Below are 10,912 nucleotides of genomic sequence, written 5' to 3'. Positions count from 1 at the left end.
CATGTCTTCTGCTATTTCTTCAGTTGCTAGTTTGACCACAATGTACTTACTAACACTCATAGTGCCTTGAGATAAATGCTTCAAAAATAAAAACATTTTAAGAAATGCCTGGGGACTAAAAAACCTTGTATTTTAATTTTCCTCATCAAACAGTGAGAACACCAAGCTCCCCAAAAGTGTGTCCTAAGAATACATTTTGGAATGCATGATAATTTTAGATACAACTCAATATTAAGACAAAGTTTCATTGCTCACAACTTAGAGGATGAGGACAGTATTCTCTACTTACCAGAGTGATGCTATCCTCTTCCTTTTTCTATTTCAGAATTCAACTTGAATATTCCTTCATCTCATTTCTCTTGAAAGGATGTTAGACACAGAGCAGCCTCTAAGTGCCCAGACACCAACTTAAGCTAAATCACCAGTGTTGTTCCTGAACATATTTCTCATCTGGATGACCTGAGAAAGCCTCAAAACTAATAGATCCATCCTGAAAGGGAGGCTGGAACAGGGTTACTCATTACTGCTGTTTAGCATTTTGATTATTTCCAAAGGACATCGTTTTCCTCTAATTAGAATGGCACTCCTCCCCTGGTTCTGAAGAAACACAACTGACTTTTGAAAAAACAGGAGTAAGAGGGAAGCAAGCCTTGCTGCCTTCAGCATCCCTGGGTTCTCTCTCAGATGTTTCATGGCTAGAATTCATCAATTTTGGATGGTCATAAAAAAGGGAGAAGCTATCTACAAAATGCCTTGTAATATGCCCTGAGCTCCATGGAGAATAAGAAAGCAAATTATAATCAATATATATTGAACTTTGATGGCACCATCCTTTCCAAATACTCAAGGTGCCTCTGTGTGTATGCACATAATTCCTGGGATGAACATTATTATCCCTATTTAATAGATGGGGACAAATTGAGGTCCTAGAAAGTTACTGGTTTGTGATCTGCCCAACATTATAGTGGCCAGTGGTAGAAGAGAGATTAGAACATCTCCTGATACACCTGAAACTAATGTAATATTGGGGTCAACTATACTAAAAAAATAAATAACATGAAAAAAAAGTCTGATTTCAAACATGGGCTCTTGCTAAAACTACAAGGATAAGTAGAAAGCTTTCATTACATGTTATCAAAGTTGGAAAGATCTTCAGAAAATTTGCTTTTGGACTCTCTACTAAAACACAGCACTTCTCTTCCCCAAGTTGTTAGCAACTTGGGTTGCCAATAATTATCTCTTGGGACTTGAAACTAAGAGGTTGCCTTAATTCCTCCCGAAGATATTTGCTTCCAAACTCCTTGCAGCACCATCTCATCATTCACCTCAGAGAGAACAAAAACACGTGGGCCACTAAGCTGTGCTCTCCCCAAGCACCTAAGTTGATAAGGGGTTAGCTAGGATCAATCCCAAAGAAAGGGCCAAGGAGAAAAACAAAACAAACACCTGATGACTTAGAAAGGGGATGGGCAGCAGAGGCCCTACCAGAGATACAAATTTAAGAGACCATAATAGAGGAACAGAGTCTATTCCTTATCTCAAAATACGGAGTTCTTGCAAAAGCCCCACAGCCCAGAATACACTTAGTTGAGGGTAGTATAGCAATCTGGAAGCAAGCTGTGGATAGGGTCCCTCTCAACCCCTGATCACAATAGCAAAATGACAAGGGCGAATGATTTTGGGTGACCTGCTTCCTAAGAATCAGTTTACTCTGGGGTTAAGTCTCTGTACTGGGCTTTAATTTTATAGCCAATTAAATCAAAAGAAAAACTGTTGTGGTCATTCACATTATCAGGTAAGGACTTTAACCCAGTTACTTCAAACATGCGTAGGATAAGGTGTATCTAGCCTTCAGAAAATATAATTCTTCACTTTTATATTAACCCCACTGTCCAAAGTCCCTCTTCAAGAATTTTTTTTTTCAAAGATTTTATTTATTTTGACAGAGAGAGAGACAGCGAGAGAGGGAACACAAGCAGGGCGAGTGGGAGAGGGAGAAGCAGGCTTCCCGCTGAGCAGGGAGCCCGATGCAGGGCTCGATCCCAGGACCCCGGGATCATGACCTGAGCTGAAGGCAGATACTTAATGCCTGAGCCACCCAGGCGCCCCTCTTCAAGAATTTTTAAGGGAAAAGGTTTGTTTGCTTATTCTGCCCTTTCCTCTTGCTTGGGATAATAAGTCACCGGCAATATTGGGCTTGGGGAGAGTCCCACAAGACCGACAGTATGGTATTCTTACATCCTGGCTACAAGACATGATCCTTGTTCTAACTCCACGTCTGCTATGAATGTTCCTGAGAGAATCCTTTGCCTTTTTAAACTATCCTTGGACTTTTCAAACTCTTGGTTTCCTCATTTGTGAAGTAAGGTGGGTGGTTTAGATGATTAAATAAAAAATCTGACAAAGATATTGCTGAGATGCATCATCTAGATACTTCTAGGGATACAAAAATGAACATGACATAGTCCCTTCAAGAAACTGAGTCTAACTTGGAAGATAAAAGACACACAGATGCATACAAATCCACCATTTATCATAGACCATAAGCATTATAAAGGATACAACATGCTCTACAGTCCTTTATTTTGGTTAATGCGCATTTGACTGATGGTAGATGGAAACTAGATGAAAGCTTCATAATGAAGAGGCAGCATTTAAACTCAAGTCTTTAAAGATAACAGGGAGTTTGAAAAAGAGGAAAGGGAGCAAAGATCCAGGAAAAGAAAGCAAAGATAGCCAAAGGGCAAGGTCTGAAGATAAGGACAGGAAAGAGGGAAAGTATTTGAAAAATGACAATACCACTTTGGGTAGAGTGTATGGGAACAATAAAAGATAAAATCTGAGTAGGCTGAGGTCAGACTGTGTTTGAATTGGTAAATGACAAAACTAGTCTTATACTTAAGGATTGATCTGGCGGTGGTGGATAGAAGTAAATGCTAGAGGGAAGAGACTGGAGGCAGAAGGCCAGTTAAAAGGTTATTGCAATAGACCAAGTGGGTGGCAATGAGGGCCTGAGCTAGGATAGCAGCAGTGGAAATAGCCATTCGTCAAAATTTTAAGCCAGCCCTGTTTGTTTCTACTGACCCAATCCTCCCAGATAACAGGCTAGCCCAGGTGAAAATTAATAAAAAGGACCACTACTTTGAATAAAGCTTTCCTGACACAGAGAATGAAGAACAAGTGAGCCCAGACTCATGCTGAATCTAGAACTGTCACCACCCACCAGGCTTTATACTCTCACCAAGGGACTCAGCCAACCGTGGAGAACAAATATACACAGGAGACACAAGAAAAATCTTAATAATACAGTATTTATTTGTCTTCCCTCTGTCAAACCCTGAGCCAACCACTTTCCCCAGGCTGCCTGGGGAGGTATAGGAAAAGGAACATACAGGGCAGACAAGACACGGGAGAAAGACCTATGGGAGGTGGAGACGGCTCCTTCACATGGCGAAGAGGATGAGAAAGGCCACCATCAGGCAAAAGAGCCCCATGGCCTCCGAGAGGGCAAAGCCCAAAATGGCGTAGGAGAAGAGCTGCTGCTTCAGAGAGGGATTCCTGGGAGAAGGGGAGGAGAAAAGACTGAATTTCTAGTCCACACAAAGAAAAAGACAAACATCAAAGATGGGCTCAGGGAAAACTCGTCTCCTAAAGCCCATCTTATGCAATGCGTCTCTCAGGGTGACACCATCATGCCCCAATTCTTGCCTGATACATCAAGGGCTCTACAGAGACTGAATGATGGGAGTGGACAATCCAAAATTCTGTAACATGGCCCAGGTACAAACATTACCTCCTCCAGTGGATCACCCATATCGTAACTAAGACCTCTAGGGCCTGGACATTTAACTATCCAGGGCCCACCAGAATGGAAGAGGTATCCAGAGTGGAAGAGTCTATCAGAGCAGTGTTTTGAAACTTTAAGTAGCAGAACCCCAAAATACAAAATGTATAAAAACCAAACTACAATGGTAAAAAAGTGGAGGATTTTAAAGGCTTGTTTGACTGGTCTCCCCTTCATTCTTTAAGATGGTTTCTGGGCATACTTCAAAACCCTAGGGCTTTATGGAACACAACTAGAAAAACCCCATTCTAAAAACAAAAACAAAAATAAAAACAAAAACAAGAAAAACACCATTCTAGAGGACAAGGGAGCCAGAGGGACAGACTACCTTCTTTCATTTCAAAGTAGTCAAAGATTTGGAGCTTTAAGCAGCTACAAATGGTCTGTGGGGTTTGTAGACAAAATGGAATAAAAGACTCCCAATAATTTCTACTTCCTTTACTGTCCCTTCCGGAAGCCCTGAAAGATAAGGTAAAGTACCACCAGCTTCTAACAGAATTGTGGACACAGAAGCAGTAAGGCTTATTTCATATAAATTCTAAAAAATAAACCTATTTCCTCAAAGGCATTAAGAGAACTTGCAGGTCTCTAGAGGATTAACTTAGTTCTAACAGTGAGTTGCCCAGAGTCGGCAGAGACCAAATAGTCCCAAGTGTCAGGAAGCTGTGGGGCTGGCTGCAAAGGTGGAAATTTTCCCAGGAGTGATGGGGGGAATTCCCAGGGACGGGGAAAAGCAGCAATAAAGTCACAATGCTAACCTGAGGTGCTAGACCAGTGGTAGCAAACTTTCTCTGTAAAGGGCCAGACAGTAAATACTGTAGATGTTGTGGGTCACATATGGTCTCTGTTGCCCCCCTTTTTTCATGACACTTTAAAGACGTAAGACCCATTCTTAGCTCAGCTATAGAAAGACCAGGCGGTGGCCCAGATATAGCCCGCCCACCTTGGTTTGCTGACTCCTGCTCTAAACCAAAGCTTTTCAATGGAATTTTCCAATATGGTAGCCACCAGTCACGTGTGGCTGCCTGGCCACATTATAAATACATAAAATTTAAACTTTATGTACTGTTAGTTACTTAAATATTTATTTATTTAAAAGTAATCTCTACGCCCAACATGGGGCTTGAACTCATGACCCTGAGATAAGAGTCCCAAGCCCTACCGACTGAGCCAACCAGGAGCCCCTAGTTAATAAAAATTCAAATTCAAATAACCACATGTGGCTACCGTATAGGATAGTATAGCTCAAGATCCCCAAGTATTTCTGCCCAGACCTTTGGAAACATATGTGAGAGCCAATGGAGGGCCCATCTTACCTGGCATAACCAATGATGAGGCTCCCAAACACAGTCCCAATTCCAGCCCCAGAGCCAGCCACCCCTACCGTGGCAGCCCCAGCCCCAATGAATTTGGCTGCTGTGTCGATGTCCCTTGAAATGGCGCTGGTCTGGAAGCTGCGGCTAGGAATACGTGAGGTCAGGGGACGTGGGGCTGCCAAGCTGCTGAGGCTCTGTGAAGAAGATGGGTAAAGATTTTAAGAAATCCCCCCCCCTTTTTTTTTTTTTGCTTCGGTAGCTTTTGTACTATTTAAACTATTTATGCTATCATATTCCATGGCTTCTCCTCCAAACAAAAACTTTTTACTCCCTGGAAAATCCCCTAAAATGCTGCTAAGCAGAACTTTTTGATGCAAGAGGTGAACATCAAATACCTTCAAGATTCAGGTATGGCCTAGAAGTGTAAGACTGAAGCCCTAGCCTGTTCTTGGTGCCCTGAAATCATCATCTGCCTGGGACCAAATGCCACCAGCTGACGTCAGTGAACTAGGTCAAGTAGTGGTAGTTATCAGCAGCACACACGGGCGTGTGCTGCCAGTGGCAAAAGCTGGCACACTAATCCTATGTGGTATCAACTGTCCTCCACCTTCACCTAAAGCCAATAGCCTTGATCCTTCACTAACTTCAGTCTGTGATGATTGTCCTCAGCACTCCCCCTACTGGCACTGCCACGTAGCCCTCTTCACCCTTCACCCCCCAAAACCACAGGCCCAATCCCACCTCATAAGGTACCTCATCTGTCAGTGTCTCCGGTGGTTTTAGCACCACTGCAGACAGTGATCGGCTCAACAGCTGAGAGTTGCTCCTGACCTAGGGGGAATGACACAAAGGCAAGAGGGTCAAGGAAGGTTGTGGAGGAGTTTCAGAACCATCCCAAGTTGTCACGAGGATGCCCCATTCATTCTCTTGAGCTTAAATCAGAATCTTGGATCACTCTTTTACTTTCAGCAAATTTTAGATTCAAGAACCACACCAGTTCTCTTGCTTCCCAAGCTTCTCCTCTGTCTTATGGAAAGAAACCTACTTCCTTTCAGGCCACAAGGCATTACCCTTGTGCTCAAAATTTACCCCCTCTTGTAGCCATTTCTGACTAACCCCAAGCAGAAGCGGACAACATGGTGGTTACCAGCCAGGGTTTAGTCAGATAGATCTAGATTCTAATCTTAGCTCTATTTCAGCCACGTGATCTTAGGACAAGTCACTTAAATCTTTCTAAACCTGCTTTCTCATCTATTAAACTGGAACGTGGTACCTCAGGGTTTATGTGAGAAGTAAATGAGATTATGTATACAAATCGGTACACCCAGTGTTCAATCAATGGTACCCATGAATAGCACCACCCCTTTTCACTTACAGATGTATGAATCAGTTGCCTCCATCATCTAATAACCTGTAATTTCTGGGGTGCCTGGGTGGCATAGTCAGTTAAGCGTCCAACTTTTGGTTTCAGCTCAGGTCATGATCTCAGGGTTGTGAGATTGAGCCCTGCATCAGGCTCCGCACTCAGCGCAGAGTGGAGATTCTCTCTCTCTCTTCCTCTGTCCCTCCCACTTGTTTTCTCTCTCTTCCCCTCTAAAATAAATAAATCTTTAAAAAAAAAAATCTGTAATTTCTTCCATGCTGTTGCTTCTGAATCAAATATTTTTCCAATGTCTATTTACATGTGTTTTAACTTGCTACCCAAATTTAAGCTCCCAGAGGGGAACTCTGGACTATGGCTCTCTTAACACTCAGGGCAAGATCCTATACACAGTGCATACTCAGTCCAAGTTAGGCTATTTCCAGCTGGGTTCCAGTTTATAGGAACACAGAGTTTTAGGATAGAAATAACCCGATCTTAGTCTAGACTCTCATTTTCACTCTTCTTATAATATGGTTGGATGAAAAGATTTAACTGGCTTCCAAGGGATCTGAGACAAGGGGTGTCTGGTTAAGTGTTCACTCTCTGCTGTCAGGCTAACGCAGCTAAGGACCTTCCCCCAGCCCAGCTGTGAAGACCAAGGTGCGGCAAGGAAGAGACAAGATGCCCCACCTTAAAAACTCTCCCAGAAAAGGCAGGCACTCACCAAGAAGGGGGTGGAGACGAACTTTGCACAGGCGTACATTTTCAGGGGATGAGGGGCTGTGGCAGAAGAGCTGAAATTACAGAAGTAACATTGTCCTTGTTTATCAAAGGACATCCTTATTAGCAGAAAACGTGCTCTGGAAAATTTAAATGGCCCAGAGAGCCGACTGAATGACCTCAAGTCATCAGCAGAGATGGAATTAAAACCCTGAAGTCAAGATTTCCCCCACACAGCTTCTAAGATTTCCTTATAATCAAGTGACTCCCCCTGGTCTAAACAAGTAGCCACCTGGTCTCAACTTTAAGACCTGTTATTCATTTCCATAGCCTCATGAGTTGGTGTCCTTCAGAGGAAGTTCCCGTGTCTTCTGCCTAAGCTTTCCTCAGTATCTATTCAAAAGGAACTCTTCTCAAGGTTTCATTGTCCGGGATCGAAACAGCTGCCCTTTAAAGACTCTTGGGAGATGTTTGTTGAAGGCCAAGACCCTGGAAGAATCTCCAACCATCTTTTCACTGAATTACCTGAAGTTTTTGGGTTCCTCAAAACACTTCCAATTTCCTACATTAATTAACATAGTGAGGTAGATCAGTGAGGAATCCTCCCATTACTCTAATTAGCCATGACTGTTAAAGTATTCATTTTCACCATCACATTAAGAGGCATTCAATTTTGTATGCCCAAGATCTAAAAGAATGCTGACACCCTGTAGGTGCACTAAGTTTGTAGAAGTGAAGTTATTTAAGAGAAGAGTGGTTGAGTTAAAGACCTACAAAAAGGATTTCTCTGAGAGGCCCACCTGAACTAGTTACTTGAGGGTCAGGATGATCTGTGTATTAAAAATGCATATTCAAAAAATTTTGCATATTCAGATCCCACTTTACACCTTCCTGATCAAGAACTCTGGGTATAAGGCCCAAGTATCCTGTATTTCAAACAAGCTTCTCAAGCGATCCTTAGGTACACTGAGAGTGTGGTCTTAAAACTAGTCTTGTAATGAAGGTAGTGGTAGAGTCAGGACTTCAAATCTTCTCACACTTAAGTTAATGCTTCCTAATATGCTACAGGTTGAAATATTCAGGGGTTACTTAAACCTGTTAAATAACACTCCCTTAAATGAGCTGTACTCAAGATTTTCCCAGGTTACCCTTTTGAATACAGAATCGGTCACTTTCAGATTAATCAATGCCTTCAACTCTTATCCCGTCTCCACAATTGCCCATATATAACTCTAACCCAATTTTGCTGCAGACTATAAAGGTTTTCTTTGGTCAAAATCCGAAATTTCCCTAAAGCTTAAAAAAAAGAAGGACGGGGGTGTGGGGGGGTGCCTGGGTGGCTCAGTCAGCTGAGTGCTCCACTCTTGGTTTGGGTTCAGGTCACCATCTCAGGGTTGTGGGACTGAGCACCAAGAGGGGCTCCGAGCTCAGGGCGGAGTCTGCTTGAGATTCTCTTCCTCTTCCTCTCCTTCCCCACCCCATGCTCTCTGGCTCGCTCTCTCAAATAAATAAATAAAATCTTAAAAAAAAAAAAAGAGGAGAACTAGGCACTTGGCTGGCTGTCAATAGGGCATGAGACTCCCGGGTTGTGAGTTCAACCCCCACCTTGGGTTTAGAGCTTACTTAAAACGTAATAAATAAATAAGTAAATACTGTTTGTTTCCCCCCAAGGCAATTAAACCTCAACATCATGTACAACACATAGTTGGGGGGGTCAATTAAGTAACATGTAAAGAGTTTAATGTGGTGCTGACATGTAACAAGCCCACAACAAAGGCTCGCAATTAAGGGAGCCTGCATGAAGTGCAGATGCCTCCACTGGCCACCTAACCATGGCAAGTCTGCAGTTGTTAGCCTACAACACCTCAGGTAACAGTAGCATCCAGAATCAGTGGGCCGAAATCATGGGTTTATTCCTCCGTGATCAGTCACGGAGTTAGAGGGCTACTGACTTAACCATTCCTTTCCTTAAACCTTCTTTTCCTCCTGAGAGCAGATCTGGGGACTCTTAGTATACCCTTGACAAGAAAGCTGGCAGGTGAAGACCACCCCATGCTGCCCCACACGACTCTTTTGGGTCTGCTGCCTCTAATAGAAAACCTCGCTATTAGCCCACCACTTGTTTTTTCCACCTTCAGTTGAGTGGAGGAAGAGAACGGTACTGCAGGACAACCAATGGTTCCAAAGAAACTGGTCTCTTTTCTGCCGTAGCTCTCCCAGGCCACGGCCTGAATGGAGAGGGTGTTTTGGCTGCTTTGTTCTGCCATGTTCACGTTTACTTTTAAAAGACTATCGGCTATCTCCATTGCTTGGGGCAGCTGAGATCCCGGGGCCAAGTCTGGAGGTTGCAGGATAAGGAGAGAACGAGTCAGGATGAGAAGGGAAAGCAGATAGGGAGAGTCCGGGGTTTGTAACAACTCTGAATAGACAGGAGGGTGAGAAAAGACCTCTGCAAGGGCCGAGTGGAACAGGTGAAAATGAGCGTCCCGGTATTTGACTTTCGCCAGCTCCAAGGCGCTCTTCCCTCCCCCCTCCCACGAGACATCCAAGATGGCGCCAGGCCCGCGCGGTTGGAGGTCGCTGGCACGCGGAAGGGGCAGCCCTACGGCGCGGGAATACCGGGGACAAGGGAGGGCGTGAGGATCAGGGTGGGAGCATGCAAGGAAAGGGCCTCAAAGGACTCGTGCGAGTTGGGGGTGTTGCGCGCGCGTGCGCAGCGCATCGCGGGCGCGAGGGCCCAAGGCCTTACCTGCTCCCAGTGCAGAGAAGACAGAGAGGGGCGGGGGGAGGCGGGAAGAGTGACAGGCAGGCTCAGCGCATGCGCGGCCTGGACCAACGAGTCGCCTTCTAAAGATAGAGTGATTGCAATACTGAGGGTCGGCCCAGGCGCCACAGCGCCGCCTGCCAGCTTTGTGGCGGCATTCGGCCAGTCGCTCCACCTGGTGTTTGAGAGGAGAAACTGCAGGCCGAGCCGAGCCTCTGCAGAAATGAAGACAACTCTGCAGTGTAAACTGATCCGTAACGTGGCCTGCGGTTTGGTCCGCTCAGCGTTTGGGATCTTGGACTCCTGTACCCTTTCCCAGCATGTGCAGTCACATTAACAATCCCACACACACACCAGAAATTCAGTGTTAAATAACATACATCGAGATGGGGGTTCAGTGCCCAAAACGTAGCAGAAGGAAAATGAAGTCATGGGACTCCTGCCTTCTGTCGCCCAGGGACCCTGACTTTATGGACGGGAAACCCGTTCAATGGGCGATAGTGAGCAAAATGCCCCAGCTGCCTGTGGTGGCCTCGCCTTTATTTCCCTCTCTCTCTTTCTTATTCTAGTTATCAGCCAGGAATGAGGAAAACAGAAGATAGGGGCCAACGATGATTGTGACTCAAGTGCCCTGACACTGAGCCTTCTCTTCGGAGTCCTGAGACAGTCAAGGAATAGTGGGCACCAGAGACCTGTAGCGAGGTTGTGAGGTCACTGCAGGCATGCCCCTGCCTCTGCCCAGGCTCCATCTGTGGGAGTTGAGATAAGCCGTCCTCCCACGAGGTGCTCTCATGGAAGCCCTTCGGCTTCTCCCTCGTGCCCTTTCGCTCTTCCTTTCCCCGACGGAAATAAGTGGGGGTGGGGGGCTCCCGGCCCTCATGCCTTCCTTTAGGCCTCTTTGTCTC

The 10,912-nt window shown here is 45.0% G+C and overlaps 1 protein-coding gene across 2 annotated transcripts; it reads right to left on the bottom strand.

The window, feature by feature from the left end:
- Positions 1 to 3,292: 3,292 nt before the first annotated feature.
- Positions 3,293 to 10,118, bottom strand: ATP5MC2 (ATP synthase membrane subunit c locus 2). 2 transcript variants are annotated; one of them, XM_032420840.1, is made up of 5 exons: positions 9,993 to 10,118; positions 7,248 to 7,317; positions 5,914 to 5,991; positions 5,161 to 5,354; positions 3,293 to 3,558 (listed from the first exon to the last, which is right to left on the bottom strand). In XM_032420840.1, the coding sequence occupies exons 2-5, from the start codon at positions 7,284 to 7,286 to the stop codon at positions 3,444 to 3,446; spliced, it is 426 nt and encodes a 141-aa protein (XP_032276731.1). In that variant the 5' UTR covers positions 7,287 to 7,317; positions 9,993 to 10,118; the 3' UTR covers positions 3,293 to 3,443. The 2 variants fall into 2 exon arrangements, with proteins under 2 accessions (XP_032276731.1, XP_032276730.1); XM_032420839.1 differs by having other exon boundaries at positions 5,902 to 5,991; positions 9,993 to 10,055.
- Between the last annotated feature and the right edge of the window lie 794 nt (positions 10,119 to 10,912).

Source organism: Phoca vitulina, unplaced genomic scaffold (assembly GCF_004348235.1).
Source record: "Phoca vitulina isolate PV1807 unplaced genomic scaffold, GSC_HSeal_1.0 scaffold23, whole genome shotgun sequence".
In the NCBI taxonomy this organism is placed as follows: Eukaryota; Metazoa; Chordata; class Mammalia; order Carnivora; family Phocidae; genus Phoca; species Phoca vitulina.
This window is presented reverse-complemented; position numbering and strand designations above follow the sequence as displayed.

Excerpts from the sequence above, each read along its gene's own strand:
- ATP5MC2 (XM_032420839.1), bottom strand. The coding sequence starts at position 7,286 with ATGTACGCCTGTGCAAAGTTCGTCTCCACCCCCTTCTTG. Across the intron at positions 5,992-7,247 it reads TCGTCTCCACCCCCTTCTTG|GTCAGGAGCAACTCTCAGCT; the intron begins GTGAGTGCCTGC and ends CATTCCCCCTAG. Across the intron at positions 3,559-5,160 it reads CTCATCATTGGTTATGCCAG|GAATCCCTCTCTGAAGCAGC; the intron begins GTAAGATGGGCC and ends CCCTTCTCCCAG.